We start from the raw sequence: 25,886 nt of genomic DNA, 5'->3' as shown, positions 1-25,886 counted from the left end.
GTAAGATTAATTATAACTCTGGGAGAACTAGTTATAACCATGGTAAGACTAGTTATAACCATGGTAAGACTAGTTATAACCATGGTAAGACTTGTTATAACCGTAGTAAGACTAGTTATAACCGTGGTAAGATTAATTATAACTCTGGGAGAACTAGTTATAACCATGGTAAGACTAGTTATAACCGTGGTAAGATGAATTATAACTCTGGGAGAACTAGTTATAACCGTGGTAAGATGAATTATAACTCTGGGAGAACTAGTTATAACCATGGTAAGACTAGTTATAACCATGGTAAGACTAGTTATAACCATGGTAAGATGAAGTATAACTCTGGGAGAACTAGTTATAACCATGGTAAGACTAGTTATAACTGTGGTAAGATGAATTATAACTCTGGGAGAACTAGTTATAACCGTGGTAAGATGAATTATAACTCTGGGAGAACTAGTTATAACCATGGTAAGACTAGTTATAACCATGGTAAGACTAGTTATAACCATGGTAAGATGAATTATAACTCTGGGAGAACTAGTTATAACCATGGTAAGACTAGTTATAACTGTGGTAAGATGAATTATAACTCTGGGAGAACTAGTTATAACCATAGTAAGACTAGTTATAACCATGGTAAGACTAGTTATAACCGTGGTAAGATGAATTATAACACTGGGAAAACTAGTTATAACCATGGTAAGACTAGTTATAACCGCGGTAAGAGTAGTTATAAACGTGGCACGGCTAGTTGTAACCGTGATACGACTAGTTATAACCGTGGCACGGCTAGTTATAACCGTGGCACGGCTAGTTGTAACCGTGGCACGGCTAGTTGTAACCGTGATACGACTAGTTATAACCGTGATACGACTAGTTATAACCGTGGCACGACTAGTTATAACCGTGGCACGACTAGTTATAACCGTGGCACGACTAGTTATAACCGTGGCACGACTAGTTATAACCGTGGCACGACTAGTTATAACCGTGGCACGACTAGTTATAACCGTGGCACGACTAGTTATAACCGTGACACGACTAGTTATAACCGTGACACGACTAGCTATAACCCCGGTAAGACTAGCAATAACCGTGGTAAGACTATAAGACTAGTTATATCCATGGTAAGACTAGCAATACGTGGTAAGACTAGTAATAACTGTGTAAGACTAGGAGTAACCATGGTAGAAATGAGTGGTAAGACTAGTAGTAACCGTGGTAAGACTAGTAGTAACCGTGGTAAGACTAGTAGTAACCGCGATAAGACTAGTAGTAACCGCGATAAGACTAGTAGTAACCGCGGTAAGACTAGTAGTAACCGCGGTAAGACTAGTAGTAACTGTGGTAAGACTAGTATTAACCGTGGTAAGACTAGTAGTGACCGTGGTAAGACTAGGTGTAACCGTGGTAAGACTAGTAGTAACCATGGTAAGACTAGTAGTAACCATGGTAAGACTAGTAGTAATAAGTGGTAAGACTAGTAGTAACCATGGTAAAACTAGTAATAACTGTCGTTAGACTAGTAATAACAATGATAGACTAGTGATAACAATGGTTAGACTGGTAATAACAATGATAGACTAGTGATAACAATGGTTAGACTGGTAATAACAATGATAGGCTAGTGATAACAATGGTTAGACTGGTAATAACAATGATAGGCTAGTGATAACAATGGTTAGACTGGTAATAACAATGATAGACTAGTGATAACAATGGTTAGACTAGTAATAATGGTTAGCCTAGTAATAAATCAAATCAAATGTATTTATATAGCCCTTCGTACATCAGCTGATATCTCAAAGTGCTGTACAGAAACCCAGCCTAAAACCCCAAACAGCAAGCAATGCAGGTGTAGAAGCACGGTGGCTAGGAAAAACTCCCTAGAAAGGTCAAAACCTAGGAAGAAAACTAGAGAGGAACCAGGCTATGTGGGGTGGCCAGTCCTCTTCTGGCTGTGCTGGGTGGAGATTATAACAGAACATGGCCAAGATGTTCAAATGTTCATAAGTGACCAGCATGGTCCAATAATAATAAGGCAGAACAGTTGAAACTGGAGCAGCAGCACGGCCAGGTGGACTGGGGACAGCAAGGAGTCATCATGTCAGGTAGTCCTGAGGCATGGTCCAAGGGCTCAGGTCCTCCGAGAGAGAGAAAGAAAGAGAGAAAGAGAGAATTAGAAAGAGCACACTTAAATTCACACAGGACACCGAATAGGACAGGAGAAGTACTCCAGATATAACAAACTGACCCTAGCCACCCGACACATAAACTACTGCAGCATAAATACTGGAGGCTAACAATGATAGACTAGTAATAACAATGTTTAGACTAGTAATAACAATGATAGCCTAGTGATAACAATGGTTAGACTAGTAATAACAATGGTTAGAGTAGTAATAACAATGGTTAGACTAGTAATAATGGTTAGACTAGTAATAACAATGATAGCCTAGTGATAACAATGGTTAGACTAGTAATAATGGTTAGCCTAGTAATGACAATGATAGACTAGTAATAACAAAGGTTAGACTAGTAATAATGGTTAGACTAGTGATAACAATGGTTAGACTAGTGATAACAATGGTTAGACTAGTGATAACAATGGTTAGACTAGTGATAACAATGGTTAGACTAGTAATAACAGAGAGAGAGAGGATAAAAGAGAGGGAGGAAGAGAAAGAGAGTGAAGAACAGGATGGTTTATGCCAACAGCCAGTGGCAGATCATCTGTTGGTTAGACCCCCCCAGCTACACTACCTATACAGCTGGTTAAAAAAAACCCAGCTACACTACCTATACAGCTGGTTAAACCCCCCCGCAGCTACACTACCTATACAGCTGGTTAAACCCCCCCGCAGCTACACTACCTATACAGCTGGTTAAAACCCCCTGCAGCTACACTAGCTATACAGCTGGTTAGACCCCGCAGCTACACTACCTATACAGCTGGTTAAAACCCCCCGCAGCTACACTACCTATACAGCTGGTTAGACCCCCCCAGCTACACTACCTATACAGCTGGTGTCCTGTAGACCCCCTCCCCAGCTACACTACCTATACAGCTGGTTAGACCCCCCCCCAGCTACACTACCTATACAGCTGGTTAGACCCCCCAGCTACACTACCTATACAGCTGGTTAGACCCCCCCAGCTACACTACCCATTCAGCTGGTTAGACCCCCCAGCTACACTACCTACACAGCTGGTGTCCTGTAGACCCCCAAGCTACACTACCTATACAGCTGGTTAGACCCCCCCCAGCTACACTACCTATACAGCTGGTGTCTTGTAGACCCCCCCAGCTACACTACATATACAGCTGGTTAGACCCCCCAGCTACACTACCTATACAGCTGGTTAGACCCCCCAGCTACACGACCTATACAGCTGATTAGACCTCCCCAGCTACACTACCTATACAGCTGGTTAGACCCCCCCAGCTACACTGCCTATACAGCTGGTGTCCTGTAGACCCCCCACCTACACTACTTATACAGCTGGTTAGACCCCCCCCAGCTACACTACCTATACAGCTGGTGCCCTGTAGACCCCCCCCAGCTACACTACCTATACAGCTGGTGCCCTGTAGACCCCCCCCCCCCCCAGCTACACTACCTATACAGCTGGTTTTCTCAGTGGTTCCAGGCTGTGTTGTGTCCCAGTGGTTCCAGGCTGTGCTGGGTAAAGAGGTAGTCTAACAGCTGTGTTGTGTCCCAGTGGTTCCAGGCTGTGTTGTCTCAGTGGTTCCAGGCTGTGCTGGGTAAAGAGGTAGTCTAACAGCTGTGTTGTGTCTCAGTGGTTCCAGACTGTGCTGGGTAAAGAGGTAGTCTAACAGCTGTGTTGTGTCTCAGTGGTTCCAGGCTGTGTTGTGTCTCAGTGGTTCCAGGCTGTGCTGGGTAAATAGGTAGTCTAACAGCTGTGTTGTCCCAGTGGTTCCAGGCTGTGCTGGGTAAAGAGGTAGTCTAACAGCTGTGTTGTCTCAGTGGTTCCAGGCTGTGCTGGGTAAAGAGGTAGTCTAACAGCTGTGTTGTCTCAGTGGTTCCAGACTGTGCTGGGTAAAGAGGTAGTCTAACAGCTGTGTTGTGTCTCAGTGGTTCCAGGCTGTGTTGTCTCAGTGGTTCCAGACTGTGCTGGGTAAAGAGGTAGTCTAACAGCTGTGTTGTCTCAGTGGTTCCAGACTGTGCTGTCTCAGTGGTTCCAGGCTGTGTTGTGTCTCAGTGGTTCCAGACTCTGCTGGGTAAAGAGGTAGTCTAACAGCTGTGTTGTCTCAGTGGTTCCAGACTGTGCTGTCTCAGTGGTTCCAGGCTGTGTTGTGTCTCAGTGGTTCCAGACTCTGCTGGGTAAAGAGGTAGTCTAACAGCTGTGTTGTCTCAGTGGTTCCAGGCTGTGTTGTGTCTCAGTGGTTCCAGGCTGTGCTGGGTAAAGAGGTAGTCTAACAGCTGTGTTGTCTCAGTGGTTCCAGGCTGTGTTATGTCTCAGTGGTTCCAGGCTGTGTTGTGTCCCAGTGGTTCCAGGCTGTGCTGGGTAAAGAGGTAGTCTAACAGCTGTGTTGTCTCAGTGGTTCCAGACTGTGCTGGGTAAAGAGGTAGTCTAACAGCTGTGTTGTCTCAGTGGTTCCAGGCTGTGTTGTGTCCCAGTGGTTCCAGGCTGTGTTGTGTCCCAGTGGTTCCAGGCTGTGTTGTGTCCCAGTGGTTCCAGGCTGTGTTGTGTCTCAGTGGTTCCAGGCTGTGCTGGGTAAAGAGGTAGTCTAACAGCTGTGTTGTGTCTCAGTGGTTCCAGACTGTGTTGGGTAAAACGGTAGTCTAACAGCTGTGTTGTCTCAGTGGTTCCAGGCTGTGTTGTGTCCCAGTGGTTCCAGGCTGTGTTGTGTCCCAGTGGTTCCAGGCTGTGCTGGGTAAAGAGGTAGTCTAACAGCTGTGTTGTGTCCCAGTGGTTCCAGGCTGTGTTGTGTCCCAGTGGTTCCAGGCTGTGTTGTGTCTCAGTGGTTCCAGACTGTGCTGGGTAAAGAGGTAGTCTAACAGCTGTGTTGTGTCCCGGTGGTTCCAGGCTGTGTTGTGTCAGTGGTTCCAGGCTGTGCTGGGTAAAGAGGTAGTCTAACAGCTGTGTTGTGTCCCAGTGGTTCCAGGCTGTGCTGGGTAAAGAGGTAGTCTAACAGCTGTGTTGTGTCCCAGTTGTTCCAGGCTGTGTTGTGTCTCAGTGGTTCCAGGCTGTGCTGGGTAAAGAGGTAGTCTAACAGCTGTGTTGTGTCCCAGTGGTTCCAGGCTGTGTTGTGTCCCAGTGGTTCCAGACTGTGCTGGGTAAAGAGGTAGTCTAACAGCGGTGTTGTCTCAGTGGTTCCAGGCTGTGTTGTGTCCCAGTGGTTCCAGGCTGTGCTGGGTAAGGAGGTAGTCTAACAGCTGTGTTGTCTCAGTGGTTCCAGGCTGTGTTATGTCTCAGTGGTTCCAGGCTGTGTTGTGTCCCAGTGGTTCCAGGCTGTGCTGGGTAAAGAGATAGTCTAACAGCTGTGTTGTCTCAGTGGTTCCAGACTGTGCTGGGTAAAGAGGTGGTCTAACAGCTGTGTTGTCTCAGTGGTTCCAGGCTGTGTTGTGTCCCAGTGGTTCCAGGCTGTGTTGTGTCCCAGTGGTTCCAGGCTGTGTTGTGTCCCAGTGGTTCCAGGCTGTGTTGTGTCTCAGTGGTTCCAGGCTGTGCTGGGTAAAGAGGTAGTCTAACAGCTGTGTTGTGTCTCAGTGGTTCCAGACTGTGTTGGGTAAAACGGTAGTCTAACAGCTGTGTTGTCTCAGTGGTTCCAGGCTGTGTTGTGTCCCAGTGGTTCCAGGCTGTGTTGTGTCCCAGTGGTTCCAGGCTGTGCTGGGTAAAGAGGTAGTCTAACAGCTGTGTTGTGTCCCAGTGGTTCCAGGCTGTGTTGTGTCCCAGTGGTTCCAGGCTGTGTTGTGTCCCAGTGGTTCCAGGCTGTGTTGTCTCAGTGGTTCCAGACTGTGCTGGGTAAAGAGGTAGTCTAACAGCTGTGTTGTGTCCCGGTGGTTCCAGGCTGTGTTGTGTCAGTGGTTCCAGGCTGTGCTGGGTAAAGAGGTAGTCTAACAGCTGTGTTGTGTCCCAGTGGTTCCAGGCTGTGCTGGGTAAAGAGGTAGTCTAACAGCTGTGTTGTGTCCCAGTGGTTCCAGGCTGTGCTGGGTAAAGAGGTAGTCTAACAGCGGTGTTGTCCCAGTGTTTCCAGGCTGTGTTGTGTCCCAGTGGTTCCAGGCTGTGTTGTGTCCCAGTGGTTCCAGGCTGTGCTGGTTAAAGAGGTAGTCTAACAGCTGTGTTGTCTCAGTGGTTCCAGGCTGTGTTGTGTCTCAGTGGTTCCAGGCTGTGCTGGGTAAAGAGGTAGTCTAACAGCTGTGTTGTCTCAGTGGTTCCAGGCTGTGTTGTGTCTCAGTGGTTCCAGGCTGTGCTGGGTAAAGAGGTAGTCTAACAGCTGTGTTGTCTCAGTGGTTCCAGGCTGTGCTGGGTAAAGAGGAAGTCTAACAGCTGTGTTGTGTCTCAGTGGTTCCAGGCTGTGCTGGGTAAAGAGGTAGTCTAACAGCTGTGTTGTGTCTCAGTGGTTCCAGGCTGTGTTGTGTCTCAGTGGTTCCAGGCTGTGCTGGGTAAAGAGGTAGTCTAACAGCTGTGTTGTCTCAGTGGTTCCAGACTGTGCTGTCTCAGTGGTTCCAGGCTGTGTTGTGTCCCAGTGGTTCCAGGCTGTGCTGGGTAAAGAGGTAGTCTAACAGCTGTGTTGTGTCCCAGTGGTTCCAGGCTGTATTGTGTCTCAGTGGTTCCAGGCTGTGCTGGGTAAAGAGGTAGTCTAACAGCTGTGTTGTCTCAGTGGTTCCAGACTGTGCTGTCTCAGTGGTTCCAGGCTGTGTTGTGTCCCAGTGGTTCCAGGCTGTGCCGGGTAAAGAGGTAGTCTAACAGCTGTGTTGTGTCCCAGTGGTTCCAGGCTGTGTTGTGTCCCAGTGGTTCCAGGCTGTGTTGTGTCCCAGTGGTTCCAGGCTGTGCTGGGTAAAGAGGTAGTCTTACAGCTGTGTTGTGTCCCAGTGGTTCCAGGCTGTGTTGTGTCTCAGTGGTTCCAGGCTGTGCTGGGTAAAGAGGTAGTCTAACAGCTGTGTTGTGTCTCAGTGGTTCCAGGCTGTGTTGTCTCAGTGGTTCCAGGCTGTGCTGGGTAAAGAGGTAGTCTAACAGCTGTGTTGTCTCAGTGGTTCCAGGCTGTGCTGGGTAAAGAGGTAGTCTAACAGCTGTGTTGTCCCAGTGGTTCCAGGCTGTGCTGGGTAAAGAGGTAGTCTAACAGCTGTGTTGTCTCAGTGGTTCCAGGCTGTGTTGTGTCCCAGTGGTTCCAGGCTGTGCTGGGTAAAGAGGTAGTCTAACAGCTGTGTTGTCCCAGTGGTTCCAGACTGTGCTGGGTAAAGAGGTAGTCTAACAGCTGTGTTGTGTCTCAGTGGTTCCAGGCTGTGTTGTGTCTCAGTGGTTCCAGGCTGTGCTGGGTAAAGAGGTAGTCTAACAGCTGTGTTGTGTCCCAGTGGTTCCAGGCTGTGTTGTGTCCCAGTGGTTCCAGGCTGTGTTGTGTCCCGGTGGTTCCAGGCTGTGTTGTGTCTCAGTGGTTCCAGGCTGTGCTGGGTAAAGAGGTAGTCTAACAGCTGTGTTGTGTCTCAGTTGTTCCAGGCTGTGTTGTGTCTCAGTGGTTCCAGGCTGTGCTGGGTAAAGAGGTAGTCTAACAGCTGTGTTGTGTCTCAGTGGTTCCAGGCTGTGCTGGGTAAAGAGGTAGTCTAACAGCTGTGTTGTGTCTCAGTGGTTCCAGGCTGTGCTGGGTAAAGAGGACATCCTGCCAGACTCAGTGAGGACTCTGATCAACACCAACTATGATCCAGTCTATCAGTTACACCAGGCCTTCCTCAAAGAGGTGGAGCAGAGGCTGCAGCAATGGTGAGGAGTGGGTGTGTGTGATGTGGGTGGGGGGATGTGTTGTGGGTGTGTGGGTGAGGGGATGTTTGGGTGTGTGTGTGTGTGTGTGGGTGGGTGTGTGTGTGTACGTCCATGTTTTCAGCACCACTCTTCAGTGACTGATCATCATCAGAGACCCTGGTAGATGACCCATAAAAAGACCCAGTGGACGACCCATCAGAGACCCTGGTGGACGACCCATCAGAGACCCTGGTGGACGACCCATCAGAGACCCTGGTGGACGACCCATCAGAGACCCTGGTGGACGACCCATCAGAGACCCTGGTGGACGACCCATCAGAGACCCTGGTGGACGACCCATCAGAGACCCTGGTGGACGACCCATCAGAGACCCCCGTGGACGACCCATCAGAGACCCCCGGTGGACGACCCATCAGAGACCCCCGGTGGACGACCCATCAGAGACCCCCGGTGGACGACCCATCAGAGACCCCCGGTGGACGACCCATCAGAGACCCCCGGTGGACGACCCATCAGAGACCCCCGGTGGACGACCCATCAGAGACCCCCGGTGGACGACCCATCAGAGACCCCCGGTGGACGACCCATCAGGGACCCCCGGTGGACGACCCATCAGAGACCCTGGTGGACGACCCATCAGAGACCCTGGTGGACGACCCATCAGAGACAGACCTAGTGTATACCGCTCCTCTGAGAGGACAGACCTAGTGAATACCGCTCCTCTGAGAGGACAGACCTAGTGAATACCGCTCCTCTGAGTGGACAGACCTAGTTAATACTGCTCCTCTGAGAGGACAGACCTAGTGAATACTGCTCTTCTGAGAGGACAGACCTAGTGAATACTGCTCCTCTGAGAGGACAGACCTAGTGAATACCGCTCCTCTGAGAGGACAGACCTAGTGAATACTGCTCCTCTGAGAGGACAGACCTAGTGAATACCGCTCCTCTGAGAGGACAGACCTAGTGAATACCGCTCCTCTGAGAGGACAGACCTAGTGAATACCGCTCCTCTGAGAGGACAGACCTAGTGAATACCGTTCCTCTGAGAGGACAGACCTAGTGAATACTGCTCCACTACCCCATCTACTGGTGGAGCTGTGTAACTACGCCGAGTAGCTCAGTGTTCTCTAGTAGTTACATGTGGCACATCTACATGTGGGTTGGAGAATCTCAGGAATGCAGTCAACGTGTCATAACTCTCTCAACCACTCACAGCAAGAGTTTGATCTTCTCCTGGGGATTGATGCTTCTCAGCTGTTAATCACGCTGTTGCAATGTGGTTTCAATTAGAGATGGACAGATGGGTTACTGAATGAGTGATGTTGTTCCTCCACTTGCCCCTCACTATGGTGTCACTGAGAGAGGTGGTGAAACGTCTGTCTGTCTCCTGCAGGGTTAGGCTTAGAAGCAGGTAACCATGTTGATTTCTCTCTGTCACCAGGGAGGGGCGGTCCAACGCCCACATTAAAGGAGACTACCAGCGTGTCGGTGACGTCATGCTGAAGAACATTCAGGGGTTAAAGGTACAGTAGACGTGGATATCGTTCCTGCCCTTCAACATGTCCTCAGAGTAATGACCTGTGGGTTATAGGTGGAGTTACAGCCATCTGATGAATATCTAGGAGTATCGCATGGGGTCGATCATGATAATCACATGGGGTTGGCATCTATACAGTAGCAGCTAACCTCTACATCTTCTACCTAACCTACCCCTCTCCTCTCTCTCTAACCCCTACATCTTCTACCTAACCTACCCCTCTCCTCTCTCTCTAACCTACCCCTCTCCTCTCTCTCTAACCCCTACATCTTCTACCTAACCTACCCCTCTCCTCTCTCTCTAACCTACCCCTCTCCTCTCTCTCTAACCTCTACATCTTCTACCTAACCTACCCCTCTCCTCTCTCTCTAACCTACCCCTCTCCTCTCTCTCTAACCTCTACATCTTCTATCTAACCTACCCCTCTCCTCTCTCTCTAACCCCTACATCTTCTATCTAACCTACCCCTCTCCTCTCTCTCTAACCCCTACATCTTCTACCTAACCTACCCCTCTCCTCTCTCTCTAACCTACCCCTCTCCTCTCTCTCTAACCTACCCCTCTCCTCTCTCTAATCCCTACATCTTCTACCTAACCTACCCCTCTCCTCTCTCTCTAACCTACCCCTCTCCTCTCTCTCTAACCCCTACATCTTCTACCTAACCTACCCCTCTCCTCTCTCCCTAAACCCTACATCTTCTACCTAACCTACCCCTCTCCTCTCTGCCCCAGCAGCAGTTGACTTCCCTCCTGCAGCGTCACGGTGAGGTGTTGGTTGAGTTGGAGCGTTCGTGCCGTGCCTCCCAGCGGCTGCAGGAGTTGTGTCGAGAGTTTGAGCAGCAGAAGGTGTGTTACCTGTCCCTGAACATGTTCCTGCTACGCCCCCTGCATCGTCTGCTGCACTACAAACTGATTCTGGAGAGACTCTGCAAACACTACCCCCCCACACACCAAGACTTCAGAGACAGCAGAGGTAGGACCCTGCTCCTCTAGTTGTCTAGTTAATATCTCAGAGAGAACCCTGCTCCTCTAGTTGTCTAGTTAATATCTCAGAGAGAACCCTCCTCCTCTAGTTGTCTAGTTAATATCTCAGAGAGAACCCTGCTCCTCTAGTTGTCTAGTTAATATCTCAGAGAACCCTGCTCCTCTAGTTGTCTAGTTAATATCTCAGATAGAACCCTGCTCCTCTAGTTGTCTAGTTAATATCTCAGAGAGAACCCTCCTCCTCTAGTTGTCTAGTTAATATCTCAGAGAACCCTGCTCTTCTAGTTGTCTAGTTAATAGCCCAGAGAGAACCCTGCTCCTCTAGTTGTCTAGTTAATATCTCAGATAGAACCCTGCTCTTCTAGTTGTCTAGTTAATATCTCAGAGAGAACCCTGCTCCTCTAGTTGTCTAGTTAATATCTCAGAGAACCCTGCTCTTCTAGTTGTCTAGTTAATAGCCCAGAGAGAACCCTGCTCCTCTAGTTAATATCTCAGAGAACCCTGCTCCTCTTGTTGTCTAGTTAATGTCTCAGAGAGAACCCTGCTCCTCTAGTTGTCTAGTTAATGTCTCAGAGAGAACCCTGCTCCTCTAGTTGTCTAGTTAATATCTCAGAGAGAACCCTCCTCCTCTAGTTGTCTAGTTAATATCTCAGAGAACCCTGCTCCTCTAGTTGTCTAGTTAATGTCTCAGAGAGAACCCTGCTCCTCTAGTTGTCTAGTTAATATCTCAGAGAGAACCCTGCTCCTCTAGTTAATATCTCAGAGAACCCTGCTCCTCTAGTTGTCTAGTTAATATCTCAGAGAACCCTGCTCCTCTAGTTGTCTAGTTAATATCTCAGATAGAACCCTGCTCCTCTAGTTGTCTAGTTAATATCTCAGAGAGAACCCTCCTCCTCTAGTTGTCTAGTTAATATCTCAGAGAGAACCCTGCTCCTCTAGTTGTCTAGTTAATATCTCAGAGAGAACCCTGCTCCTCTAGTTGTCTAGTTAATATCTCAGAGAACCCTGCTCTTCTAGTTGTCTAGTTAATAGCCCAGAGAGAACCCTGCTCCTCTAGTTGTCTAGTTAATATCTCAGAACCCTGCTCTTCTAGTTGTCTAGTTAATATCTCAGAGAGAACCCTCCTCCTCTAGTTGTCTAGTTAATATCTCAGAGAGAACCCTGCTCCTCTAGTTGTCTAGTTAATATCTCAGAGAACCCTGCTCTTCTAGTTGTCTAGTTAATAGCCCAGAGAGAACCCTGCTCCTCTAGTTAATATCTCAGAGAACCCTGCTCCTCTTGTTGTCTAGTTAATGTCTCAGAGAGAACCCTGCTCCTCTAGTTGTCTAGTTAATGTCTCAGAGAGAACCCTGCTCCTCTAGTTGTCTAGTTAATATCTCAGAGAGAACCCTCCTCCTCTAGTTGTCTAGTTAATATCTCAGAGAACCCTGCTCCTCTAGTTGTCTAGTTAATGTCTCAGAGAGAACCCTGCTCCTCTAGTTGTCTAGTTAATATCTCAGAGAGAACCCTGCTCCTCTAGTTAATATCTCAGAGAACCCTGCTCCTCTAGTTGTCTAGTTAATATCTCAGAGAACCCTGCTTCTCTAGTTGTCTAGTTCATATCTCAGAGAGAACCCTGCTCCTCTAGTTGTCTAGTTAATATCTCAGAGAGAACCCTGCTCCTCTAGTTGTCTAGTTAATATCTCAGAGAGAGAACCCTGCTCCTCTAGTTGTCTAGTTAATATCTCAGAGAGAACCCTGCTCCTCTAGTTAATATCTCAGAGAACCCTGCTCCTCTAGTTGTCTAGTTAATATCTCAGAGAGAGAACCCTGCTCCTCTAGTTAATATCTCAGAGAACCCTGCTCCTCTAGTTGTCTAGTTAATATCTCAGAGAGAACCCTGCTCCTCTAGTTAATATCTCAGAGAACCCTGCTCCTCTAGTTGTCTAGTTAATGTCTCAGAGAGAACCCTGCTCCTCTAGTTGTCTAGTTAATATCTCAGAGAGAGAACCCTGCTCCTCTAGTTGTCTAGTTAATATCTCAGAGAACCCTGCTCCTCTAGTTGTCTAGTTAATATCTCAGAGAACCCTGCTCCTCTAGTTGTCTAGTTAATATCTCAGAGAGAACCCTGCTCCTCTAGTTAATATCTCAGAGATGGTGTCTGTACTAACACTCCTCCTCTAGCTACCCTAGCCAATATATCAGAGATTGTGTGTGTTCGAGAGAGAACACTCCTCCTCTAGCTGATATATCAGAGATGGTGTGTGTTAGAGAGAGAACACTCCTCTAGCTGCTATATCAGAGATGGTGTGTGTTAGAGAGAGAACACTCCTCTAGCTGGTATATCAGAGATGGTGTGTGTTAGAGAGAGAACACTCCTCCTCTAGCTGATATATCAGAGATGGTGTGTGTACTTACACTCCTCCTCTAGCTGCCCTAGCTGATATATCAGAGATGGTGCTGCAGCTTCAGGGAACCATGATGAAGATGGAGAACATCCAGAAGCTTCTAGAACTGAAGAAAGATCTGACAGGCATCCAGGACCTGGCTATACCTGGCAGGGTAAGATAACAGTTTTCCCTGGCTTTGCTTTGAGAAGTATTATACTGATTCATTCCAAGTTGTAGTACATCAGTCCTCATGTTGTCCTTTAGTGTATCTAACTTCCAGACATGTCGTTGTTCATTGTTTCCTCTGTGTTGTTTCTGTAACCCATCCAGGAGTTTATCAGACTGGGCTGTCTCAGTAAGCTCTCAGGGAAAGGACTACAGCAAAGAATGTTCTTCCTGGTTAGTCATTACTTCCTACTTCCTGTCACATGACTCCTCTGCTCCTCACTCACCCTATCCCTCTCGGTGTTCCTCCCTCCCTCTCTTCTCCTCCACTTCAGTGATGTCTCATTATATCTCAAATCAAATCAAATTTATTTATATAGCCCTTCGTACATCAGCTGATATCTCAAAGTGCTGTACAGAAACCCAGCCTAAAACCCCAAACAGCAAGCAATGCAGGTGTAGAAGCACGGTGGCTAGGAAAAACTCCCTAGAAAGGCCAAAACCTAGGAAGAAACCTAGAGAGGAACCAGGCTATGTGGGGTGGCCAGTCCTCTTCTGGCTGTGCCGGGTGGAGATTATAACAAAACATGGTCAAGATGTTCAAATGTTCATAGATGACCAGCATGGTCGAATAATAATAAGGCAGAATAGTTGAAACTGGAGCAGCAGCACAGTCAGGTGGACTGGGGACAGCAAGGAGTCATCATGTCAGGTATTCCTGGGGCATGGTCAGGTATTCCTGGGGCATGGTCCAAGGGCTCAGGTCCTCCGAGAGAGAGAAAGAAAGAGAGAATTAGAGAGAGCATCTCTGTGTTCCTCCCTCCCTCTGTCCTCCTCCACTTCAGTGATGTCTCATTATATCTCTGTGTTCCTCCCTCCCTCTGTCCTCCTCCACTTCAGTGATGTCTCATTATATCTCTGTGTTCCTCCCTCCCTCTGTCCTCCAGTTCAGTGATGTCTCATTATATCTCTGTGTTCCTTCCTCCCTCTCTCCTCCTCCAGTTCAGTGATTCCCTGGTGTACACCAGCAGAGGTATGACAGCAGACAACCAGTTCAAAGTTCACGGCCAGCTGCCTCTCTACGGCATGACAGTAAGAGTCTCCAGAACCTGAACCATAACATTATGGGCCAGTTTCCTGGACACACATTAAGCCTCGTCCTAAAACGCCAGATATATAGAGAAAACATTTATTCCAGGATTAGACTTAATGTGTGTCCGGGAAGCTGGCCCCATGCTGTTAGCTTCAGATAACATAACACAGCTGTGAATTAGTAGAGGTCACTCTCCTCTGATCCAACCCGTGTCTGTGTCCTCAGATCAGGGAGAGTGAGGATGAGTGGGGAGTTCCTCATTCCTTCACTCTGTTTGGTCAGCGCCAGTCTGTCGTCGTGGCAGCAAGGTACAAGTGTTCTAGATGTGTTCTGGGTGTTATTCAGTTTTCTAGATGTTTAGGGTGTTTTACAGTTTTCTATATGTTTATGGGTGTTTTACAGTTTTCTAGATGTTTTAGGGTGTTTTAGAATGTTTCAGAGTGTTCCAGGGTGGTTTAGAGTGTTTTAGGGTTTTCCAGGGTGGTTTATAGTGTTTTAGGGTTTTCCAGGGTGGTTTAGAGTGTTTTAGGGTTTTCCAGGGTGGTTTAGAGTGTTTTAGGGTTTTCCAGGGTGGTTTAGAGTGTTTTAGGGTGTTCCAGGGTGTTCCAGGGTGGTTTAGAGTGTTTTAGGGTGTTCTAGAGCAGGGGTGTTAAACTCATTTAGCCCCAGGGGCCACATTCAGTCATCAGAGAGGTCCTAGCTGTGCATCTAACCCATGTCTGTACTCTGTACCTAGCTGTGTATCAGAGATGGTGAAATGGATGGAGGACATCAGGATGGCTGTAGTCCTGGTAGAGCAGAGTAACAGACCTTCTGCTGATCTACTGTCCACCAGTCGATCAGACCGCAGTAAGTCTTGTACCTGACCCCTGACCCCTAGACCTGGTAGAGCAGAGTAATAGACCTTCTACTGATCTACTGTCCACCAGTCGATCAGACCGCAGTAAGTCTTGTACCTGACCCCTGACCCCTAGACCTGGTAGAGCAGAGTAACAGACCTTCTACTGATCTACTGTCCACCAGTCGATCAGACCGCAGTAAGTCTTGTACCTGACCCCTGACCCCTAGACCTGGTAGAGCAGAGTAATAGACCTTCTACTGATCTACTGTCCACCAGTCGATCATACCGCAGTAAGTCTTGTACCTGACCCCTGACCCCTAGACCTGGTAGAGCAGAGTAACAGACCTTCTACTGATCTACTGTCCACCAGTCGATCAGACCGCAGTAAGTCTTGTACCTGACCCCTGACCCCTAGACCTGGTAGAGCAGAGTAATAGACCTTCTACTGATCTACTGTCCACCAGTCGATCAGACCGCAGTAAGTCTTGTACCTGACCCCTGACCCCTAGACCTGGTAGAGCAGAGTAACAGACCTTCTACTGATCTACTGTCCACCAGTCGATCAGACCGCAGTAAGTCTTGTACCTGACCCCTGACCCCTAGACCTGGTAGAGCAGAGTAATAGACCTTCTACTGATCTACTGTCCACCAGTCGATCAGACCGCAGTAAGTCTTGTACCTGACCCCTGACCCCTAGACCTGGTAGAGCAGAGTAACAGACCTTCTACTGATCTACTGTCCACCAGTCGATCAGACCGCAGTAAGTCTTGTACCTAACCCCTGACCCCTAGACCTGGTAGAGCAGAGTAATAGACCTTCTACTGATCTACTGTCCACCAGTCGATCAGACCGCAGTAAGTCTTGTACCTGACCCCTGACCCCTAGACCTGGTAGAGCAGAGTAACAGACCTTCTACTGATCTACTGTCCACCAGTCGATCAGACCGCAGTAAGTCTTGTACCTGACCCCTGACCCCTGACCCCTAGACCTGGTAGAGCAGAGTAACAGACCTTCTACTGATCTACTGTCCACCAGTCGATCAGACCGCAGTAAGTCTTGTACCTGACCCCTGACCCCTAGACCTGGTAGAGCAGAGTAACAGACCTTCTACTGATCTACTGTCCACCAGTCGATCAGACCGCAGTAAGTCTTGTACCTGACCCCTGACCCCTAGACCTGGTAGAGCAGAGTAATAGACCTTCTACTGATCTACTGTCCACCAGTCGATCAGACCACAGTAAGTCTTGTACCTGACCCCTAGACCTGGTAGAGCAGAGTAACAGACCTTCTACTGATCTACTGTCCACCAGTCGATCAGACCGCAGTAAGTCTTGTACCTAACCCCTAGACCTGGCTGAACAGATGAATGGTCTTTCCTCTGATTTACAGTCCACCAGTCGATCAGACCGCAGTAAGTCATAGTACCTGACCCCTGACCCCTAGACCTGGCTGAACAGATGAATGGTCTTTCCTCTGATTTACAGTCCACCAGTCGATCTGACCGCAGTAAATCACACTACCTACTGCTACTACTTCTACAGGTGGAGTTAAAGGGCCCACAGCAGCCATGAACAGCCCTAACCTAACCATCCCACAGAGTACAGGCTGAGTCCTAACTAACCTAACCTTCCCACAGAGTACAGGCTGAGCCCTAACTAACCTAACCTTCCCACAGAGTACACGCTGAGTCCTACCTAACCTAACCTTCCCACAGAGTACAGGCTGAGTCCTTACTAACCTAACCTTCCCACAGAGTACAGGCTGAGTCCTAACTAACCTAACCTTCCCACAGAGTACAGGCTGAGCCCTAACTAACCTAACCTTCCCACAGAGTACAGGCTGAGTCCTAACTAACCTAACCTTCCCACAGAGTACACGCTGAGTCCTACCTAACCTAACCTTCCCACAGAGTACACGCTGAGTCCTAACTAACCTAACCTTCCCACAGAGTACAGGCTGAGTCCTTACTAACCTAACCTTCCCACAGAGTACAGGCTGAGTCCTAACTAACCTAACCTTCCCACAGAGTACAGGCTGAGCCCTAACTAACCTAACCTTCCCACAGAGTACAGGCTGAGTCCTAACTAACCTAACCTTCCCACAGAGTACACGCTGAGTCCTACCTAACCTAACCTTCCCACAGAGTACACGCTGAGTCCTAACTAACCTAACCTTCCCACAGAGTACAGGCTGAGTCCTAACTAACCTAACCTTCCCACAGAGTACAGGCTGAGTCCTAACTAACCTAACCTTCCCACAGAGTACAGGCTGAGCCCTAACCTGTCTTTACCTGGCCTGCAACACGACCAAACTGTATAGAAATGTGGCCTGCAACACGACCAAACTGTATAGAAATGTGGCCTGCAACACGACCAAACTGTATAGAAATGTGGCCTGCAACACGACCAAACTGTATAGAAATGTGGCCTGCAACACGACCAAACTGTATAGAAATGTGGCCTGTAAAATGGACTTTGAGTCCATCAATTCACATGATCACTTCTCTTATTTAGGTTTTGTGACAAGGATGTTTTGTGCTCCGAGAAACAACCTTCAACTTATCGGACCTGGGGGAAAGAATAGCTTGTCCTCTGTTTCTGTTCGTCAACTTTTCATCAATTCCTCTTGCTGCTGTTCTCAGAGTCTCCAGAAGAGGGCGGTGTGGAGGCTGAGTCAGAGGAGGAGCTGAGTGCGTCTCGTAGCTCATTGGAGCGTCAGTCAGCACAGAGAGGAAACACGACGGTTCATGTCTGCTGGCACCGCAACACCTCTGTGTCCATGGTGGACTTTAGTGTGGCTGTGGAGGTACCTACCTGACCCACAGTACCGTCTAACCTCTCTGTTTCTGTCCAACCTCTCTGTTTCTGTCTAACCTCTCTGTCTTCTGTACCTACCTGACCCACAGTACCGTCTAACCTCTCTGTCTTCTCTACCTACCTGACCCACAGTACCGTCTAACCTCTCTGTTTCTGTCTAACCTCTCTGTCTTCTGTACCTACCTGACCCACAGTACCGTCTAACCTCTCTGTTTCTGTCCAACCTCTCTGTTTCTGTCTAACCTCTCTGTCTTCTGTACCTACCTGACCCACAGTACCGTCTAACCTCTCTGTCTTCTCTACCTACCTGACCCACAGTACCGTCTAACCTCTCTGTCTTCTGTACCTACCTGACCCACAGTACCGTCTAACCTCTCTGTTTCTGTCTAACCTCTGTCTTCTGTACCTACCTGACCCACAGTACCGTCTAACCTCTCTGTTTCTGTCTAACCTCTGTCTTCTCTACCTGCCTGACCCACAGTACCGTCTAACCTCTCTGTTTCTGTCTAACCTCTCTGTCTTCTCTACCTACCTGACCCACAGTACCGTCTAACCTCTCTGTTTCTGTCTAACCTCTCTGTCTTCTCTACCTACCTGACCCACAGTACTGGATATAACCTGGTACAGAGAGGTGTGTTATAACCTGATACAGAGAGATGGGATATAACCTGATACAGAGAGGTGGGATATAACCTGATACAGAGAGGTGGGATATAACCTGATACAGAGAGGTGGGATATAACCTGATATAACCTGATACAGAGAGGTGGGATATAACCTGATACAGAGAGGTGGGATATAACCTGATATAACCTGATACAGAGAGGTGGGATATAACCTGATACAGAGAGGTGGGATATAACTTGATATAACCTGATACAGAGAGGTGGGATATAACCTGATACAGAGAGGTGGGATATAACCTGATATAACCTGATACAGAGAGGTGGGATATAACCTGATACAGAGAGGTGGGATATAACCTGATATAACCTGATACAGAGAGGTGGGATATAACCTGATACAACCTGGTACAGAGAGGTGTGTTATAACCTGATACAGAGAGGTGGGATATAACCTGATATAACCTGATACAGAGAGGTGGGATATAACCTGATACAGAGAGGTGGGATATAACCTGATACAGAGAGGTGGGATATAACCTGATACAGAGAGGTGGGATATAACCTGATATAACCTGATACAGAGAGGTGGGATATAACCTGATACAACCTGATACAGAGAGGTGGGATATAACCTGATATAACCTGATATAGAGGGGTGGGATATAACCTGATATAACCCGATACAGAGGGGTGGGATATAACCTGATATAACCTGGTACAGAGAGGTGGGATATAACCTGATATAGAGAGGTGGGATATAACCTGATATAACCTGGTACAGAGAGGTGGGATATAACCTGATATAACCTGATACAGAGAGGTGGGATATAACCTGATACAGAGAGGTGGGATATAACCTGATACAGAGAGGTGGGATATAACCTGATACAGAGAGGTGGGGTATAACCTGATATAACCTGGTACAGAGAGGTGGGATATAACCTGATATAACCTGATACAGAGAGGTGGGTATAACCTGATACAGAGAGGTGGGATATAACCTGATATAACCTGATACAGAGAGGTGGGATATAACCTGATACAACCTGGTACAGAGAGGTGTGTTATAACCTGATACAGAGAGGTGGGATATAACCTGATATAACCTGATACAGAGAGGTGGGATATAACCTGATACAGAGAGGTGGGATATAACCTGATACAGAGAGGTGGGATATAACCTGATACAGAGAGGTGGGATATAACCTGATATAACCTGATACAGAGAGGTGGGATATAACCTGATACAACCTGATACAGAGAGGTGGGATATAACCTGATATAACCTGATATAGAGGGGTGGGATATAACCTGATATAACCCGATACAGAGGGGTGGGATATAACCTGATATAACCTGGTACAGAGAGGTGGGATATAACCTGATATAGAGAGGTGGGATATAACCTGATATAACCTGGTACAGAGAGGTGGGATATACCTGATACAGAGAGGTGGGATATAACCTGATACAGAGAGGTGGGGTATAACCTGATATAACCTGGTACAGAGAGGTGGGATATAACCTGATACAGAGAGGTGGGATATAACCTGATACAGAGAGGTGGGATATAACCTGATATAACCTGATACAGAGAGGTGGGATATAACCTGATACAGAGAGGTGGGATATAACCTGATACAGAGAGGTGGGATATAACCTGATATAACCTGGTACAGAGAGGTGGGATATAACCTGATACAGAGAGGTGGGATATAACCTGATATAACCTGATACAGAGAGGTGGGATATAACCTGATACAGAGAGGTGGGATATAACCTGATATAACAACATTGTAACTTCAAGACCAGACAACCTGTGTTAATCTCTTTTGCTATTGGTTACTCCTGTTTTAATGTCTCTTCCTATTGGTCCTTTCTCCCCCTATCAGAACCAGTTATCAGGTAACCTGCTGAGGAAGTTTAAGAACAGTAATGGATGGCAGAAACTCTGGGTGGTCTTCACCAACTTCAGCCTGTTCTTCTACAAGTCACATCAGGTAAGGACTCTAACCTAACTCTAAACATACATCTAACCCTAACCTAAAACTAACTAGTATTTATTATGGGATGCAGTAGTCTCAAGGTCCTCTATAGGATGACTACCCCCTGGGTAGTATATTATATAGTATTTATTATGGGATGCAGTAGTCTCAAGGTCTTCTATAGGATGACTACCCTCTGGGTAGTGTATTATATAGTATTTATTATGGGATGCAGTAGTCTCAAGGTCTTCTATAGGATGACTACCCTCTGGGTAGTGTATTATATAGTATTTATTATGGGATGCAGTAGTCTCAAGGTCTTCTATAGGATGACTACCCTCTGGGTAGTGTAGTATTTATTATGGGATGCAGTAGTCTCAAGGTCCTCTATAGGATGACTACCCTCTGGGTAGTGTATTATATAGTATTTATTATGGGATGCAGTAGTCTAAAGGTCCTCTATAGGATGACTACCCTCTGGGTAGTGTATTATATATTATTTATTATGGGATGCAGTAGTCTCAAGGTCTTCTATAGGATGACTACCCCCTGGGTAGTGTATTATATAGTATTTATTATGGGATGCAGTAGTCTCAAGGTCTTCTATAGGATGACTACCCTCTGGGTAGTGTATTATATAGTATTTATTATGGGATGCAGTAGTCTCAAGGTCTTCTATAGGATGACTACCCTCTGGGTAGTATATTATATAGTATTTATTATGGGATGCAGTAGTCTCAAGGTCTTCTATAGGATGACTACCCTCTGGGTAGTGTATTATATATTATGGGATGCAGTAGTCTGAAGGTCTTCTATAGGATGACTACCCTCTGGGTAGTATATTATATATTATGGGATGCAGTAGTCTGAAGGTCTTCTATAGGATGACTACCCTCTGGGTAGTATATTATATAGTATTTATTATGGGATGCAGTAGTCTCAAGGTCTTCTATAGGATGACTACCCCCTGGGTAGTATATTATATAGTATTTATTATGGGATGCAGTAGTCTAAAGGTCCTCTCTGTTCCCTATAGGATGACTACCCTCTGGCCAGCCTCCCGTTGCTAGGCTACTCGTTGACGGTTCCCGCGGAGACAGAGAACATCCAGAAGGACTATGTTTTCAAGCTCCACTTCAAGTCTCATGTGTACTACTTCAGATCAGAGAGCCAGTACACCTTCCAGAGGTCAGTTCCCTTGGCAACCTGTTGTTTGGTGTTTGGTTGTGTTGTCACTTCAAGTCTCATGTGTACTACTTCAGATCAGAGAGCCAGTACACCTTCCAGAGGTCAGTTCCCTTGGCAACCTGTTGTGTGGTGTTTGGTTGTGTTGTCACTTCAAGTCTCATGTACTACTTCAGATCAGAGAGCCAGTACACCTTCCAGAGGTCAGTTCCCTTGGCAACCTGTTGTGGTGTTTGGTTGTGTTGTCACTTCCAGTCAGTCTCATGTACTACTTCAGATCAGAGAGCCAGTACACCTTCCAGAGGTCAGTTCCCTTGGCAACCTGTTGTGGTGTTTGGTTGTGTTGTCACTTCCAGTCAGTCTCATGTACTACTTCAGATCAGAGAGCCAGTACACCTTCCAGAGGTCAGTTCCCTTGGCAACCTGTTGTGTGGTGTTTGGTTGTGTTGTCACTTCCAGTCTCATGTACTACTTCAGATCAGAGAGCCAGTACACCTTCCAGAGGTCAGTTCCCTTGGCAACCTGTTGTTTGGTTGTGTTGTCACTTCAAGTCTCATGTGTACTACTTCAGATCAGAGAGCCAGTGCACCTTCCAGAGGTCAGTTCCCTTGGCAACCTGTTGTGTGGTGTTTGGTTGTGTTGTCACTTCAAGTCTCATGTACTACTTCAGATCAGAGAGCCAGTACACCTTCCAGAGGTCAGTTCCCTTGGCAACCTGTTGTGTGGTGTTTGGTTGTGTTGTCACTTCCAGTCTCATGTACTACTTCAGATCAGAGAGCCAGTACACCTTCCAGAGGTCAGTTCCCTTGGCAACCTGTTGTGTGGTGTTTGGTTGTGTTGTCACTTCCAGTCTCATGTACTACTTCAGATCAGAGAGCCAGTACACCTTCCAGAGGTCAGTTCCCTTGGCAACCTGTTGTTTGGTTGTGTTGTCACTTCCAGTCAGTCTCATGTACTACTTCAGATCAGAGCCAGCCAGTGTTTTCAGTAGTGTGGTGTTGTCTTGTTGTCTTCAGTAGTGTGGTGTTGTCTTGTCTTCAGCAGTGTTGTCTTCGGTAGTGTGGTGTTGTCTTGTTGTCCTCAGTAGTGTTGTCTTGTTGTGTTCAGTAGTGTGGTGTTGTCTTCAGCAGTGTTGTCTTCAGTAGTGTGGTGTTGTCTTGTTGTCTTCAGTAGTGTGGTGTTGTCTTCAGTAGTGTGGTGTTGTTGTCTTCAGCAGTGTTGTCTTCGGTAGTGTGGTGTTGTCTTCAGCAGTGTTGTCTTCGGTAGTGTGGTGTTGTCTTCGGTAGTGTGGTGTTGTCTTCAGCAGTGTTGTCTTCGGTAGTGTGGTGTTGTCTTCGGTAGTGTTGTCTTCGGTAGTGTTGTCTTCGGTAGTGTGGTGTTGTCTTCGGTAGTGTGGTGTTGTCTTCGGCAGTGTGGTGTTGTCTTCGGCAGTGTGGTGTTGTCTTCAGCAGTGTGGTGTTGTCTTGTTGTCTTCAGCAGTGTGGTGTTGTCTTCAGCAGTGTAGTGTTGTCTTCGGTAGTGTTGTCTTCGGTAGTGTGGTGTTGTCTTGTTGTCTTCAGTAGTTTGGTGATGTCTTGTCTTCAGTAGTGTGGTGTTGTCTTGTCTTCAGTAGTGTGGTGTTGTCCTCAGTAGTGTTGTGTTGTCTTCAGTAGTGTGGTGTTGTCTTCAGTAGTGTGGTGTTGTCTTGTTGTCCTCAGTAGTGTGGTGTTGTCTTCAGTAGTGTGGTGTTGTCTTCAGTAGTGTGGTGTTGTCTTGTTGTCTTCAGTAGTGTAGTGTTGTCGTCTTCAGTAGTGTGGTGTTGTCTTCAAAACTTTTCTCCAGGTGGATGGAGGTTATCCGTAGTGCTACCTGTCTGTCTCTAACCTGTCTGTCTGTCTCCAGGTGGATGGAGGTGATCCGTAGTGCTACCTGTCTGTCTCTAACCTGTCTGTCTGTCTCCAGGTGGATGGAGGTGATCCGTAGTGCTACCTGTTAAGCTAGTCGACCCCTCCTGAGCCAGAGGAAGGATCCTTACTGACCACGGAGCCAGTGAGGACTAGGAGGACACTGACCAACCCTCTTCTAGACGGCTCCTTCCTGTCCTTTAGCCTCTTCTAGACGGCTCCTTCCTGCCCTTTAGGCCTCTTCTAGACTGCCCTTTAGGCCTCTTCTAGACGACTCCTTCCTGCCCTTTAGGCCTCTTCTAGACGGCTCCTTCCTGCCCTTTAGGCCTCTTCTAGACGGCTCCTTCCTGCCCTTTAGGCCTCTTCTAGACGGCTCCTTCCTGCCCTTTAGGCCTCTTCTAGACGACTCCTTCCTGCCCTTTAGGCCTCTTCTAGACGACTCCTTCCCGTCCTTTAGGTCTCTTCTTTCACCCTGCCCTCTTCACCTCTGGAGTACCGGCTCACTTTACTAACCACCTGTCTGTATTGTCACGACGTGGCCCTTTTGGGTGTATATCCTCCTTCTCTCTCTCCCACCACAGGTGTTATTACCTCGGCCATACCTTCCTGTCTGAAAACTCTCCTCACTGCCATGCAGTATTGAGGGAGAGAGAACAAAGTGCTTCTCTTGCCAAAACTCCTAATATCCAAAATTGGAGTATTAAACGATATTTATATTTTTGAGAATGTGGGAATAGTCCGTGGGTACCTAAAGAACAATCATCATCGCGTTTGGTTCAATTGGTGACCTCATGAAAGACAGGAGACCCACATGACTGTATCTCTGTTTGTGTTTTCACTTCTCAGATGTACATCCAAATGTTGGATAAAATGAATGAGTAATTCTGAAACTATTTGTGAAAAGATTTAATGTGATGTTAGCCTTCTAAATGAGAGTATTGATTTTCATATAAAAATATTAACTAGTCAGTGGCCACGCCCCCATGAGGCCAGACATCAGGCATCATGAAATCGCCCCTTCTTCCATAGAGTATAAACCACTTCCTATAAAATTGACATTGTCAGAGAATGCCGGGACGGAGTCCCCACGTTGAATTGGCTACAACTCTATAGGCCCTTACATCAGAAAACAGGAAGGGGTAGCTACATGTGAAATGGTTAAGAACTACAGCTCTATAGGCTGAGGAGACCAGACAGCGTGTAGCGTTGGCTTCACGGCTAGAAATGATTCAACTCTAATAAAGCATTTCCACAGAAGGAACACATTAGACAAGATCTCATCAGTCTGCAGCTGGAAATGTGCGTAACCTAGGACGAAGAATACCGCAGACAACATCTATTCTATGCGACAACATGGACGCCTGACGTATCCATTAGGAACGCAACCAGAGACTTTTCTGTCGACTCTCTCCAGCAGATGGACCGGCCGACTACAGGGTTGGAGCGAAAACCTACAGGAGGGTCTCTCTCCAGCAGACGGACCGGCCGACCACAGGGTTGGAGGGAAAACCTACAGGAGGGTCTCTCTCCAGCAGACGGACCGGCCGACTACAGGGTTGGAGGGAAAACCTACAGGAGGGTCTCTCTCCAGCAGATGGACCGGCCGACCACAGAGAGAGACAACAAGACATACACTCGGAAATATATGTAAATTACAATTTATTTTCGAATGAGCGGTTGTTCATATTCAAAGTACTAGCGACTTCTATGAGTGTATTTATCAGCTATGAGTCTCCCGCTCTCGAGTGGTCCCCACCCCTTTCCTTTGTCTACCAAGCCGTCAAATAGGGACTTTTCCTTCTGTCATGCTTAGTACCCAATGTATAACTAAATGATGTGTGTGTTGATGTAATTCTGTGATTTGATTAAGTTAGTTAGTAGATAAATAATTAAGCCAATTTGTATATCGTTGATTCATGATTCTATGCTAGGGTTCGTGCAGTCCATATATATATATATATAGTACCCAATGTATAACTAAATGATGTGTGTGTTGATTAAGTTAGTTAGTAGATAAATAATTAAGCCAATTTGTATATCGCTGATTCAGGGTTCGTGCAGTTCAGTAATGAGGTAAAATGTATTAATAAGAGATGAAACTATCGGACGAGTTATATTATAGTTATATTATAGTTATATTATAGTTATATTATAGTTATATTATAGTTATATTATAGTTATATTATAGTTATATTATAGTTATATTATAGTTCTATTATAGTTATATTATAGTTATATTATAGTTATATTATAGTTATATTATAGTTATATTCGGGAAGTTGAAACCCCATAAACAGCATGTTCCCGTGGTGCCCCGACTTCCTGGTTAAATTATACAGAAAATTGATCATATTCAGTCTTCACATTTAATAATAGTCAACGACACGACGGTATCTAGAGACAATCTTTACAACGGCGGCAGAAGCCATCGTCTGTGTCGTCTCCATGTTACAGTCTATTCTATAACG

General features: G+C 46.9%; 1 protein-coding gene across 1 annotated transcript in view; it reads left to right on the top strand.

The window, feature by feature from the left end:
• LOC139372814 (FERM, ARHGEF and pleckstrin domain-containing protein 1-like) overlaps positions 1–24,947 on the top strand; it is a 34,177-nt gene extending 9,230 nt beyond the window's left edge. The window contains exons 8-19 of the mRNA XM_071112620.1: positions 7,802–7,935; positions 9,377–9,458; positions 10,207–10,444; positions 12,866–12,996; positions 13,155–13,223; positions 13,992–14,081; positions 14,308–14,390; positions 14,819–14,931; positions 17,565–17,728; positions 20,258–20,365; positions 21,387–21,538; positions 23,477–24,947. Coding sequence (XP_070968721.1) covers positions 7,802–7,935; positions 9,377–9,458; positions 10,207–10,444; positions 12,866–12,996; positions 13,155–13,223; positions 13,992–14,081; positions 14,308–14,390; positions 14,819–14,931; positions 17,565–17,728; positions 20,258–20,365; positions 21,387–21,538; positions 23,477–23,510 — 1,398 coding nt within the window. The 3' untranslated portion in view covers positions 23,511–24,947. The remainder of the gene's footprint in view (positions 1–7,801; positions 7,936–9,376; positions 9,459–10,206; positions 10,445–12,865; positions 12,997–13,154; positions 13,224–13,991; positions 14,082–14,307; positions 14,391–14,818; positions 14,932–17,564; positions 17,729–20,257; positions 20,366–21,386; positions 21,539–23,476) is intronic.
• Positions 24,948–25,886: the final 939 nt, after the last annotated feature.

This window comes from Oncorhynchus clarkii, chromosome 18, assembly GCF_045791955.1.
Source record: "Oncorhynchus clarkii lewisi isolate Uvic-CL-2024 chromosome 18, UVic_Ocla_1.0, whole genome shotgun sequence".
Lineage (NCBI taxonomy): Eukaryota > Metazoa > Chordata > Actinopteri > Salmoniformes > Salmonidae > Oncorhynchus > Oncorhynchus clarkii.
The sequence above is the reverse complement of the archived record's forward strand: the minus strand, read 5'-3'. Positions and strand labels throughout refer to the sequence as shown.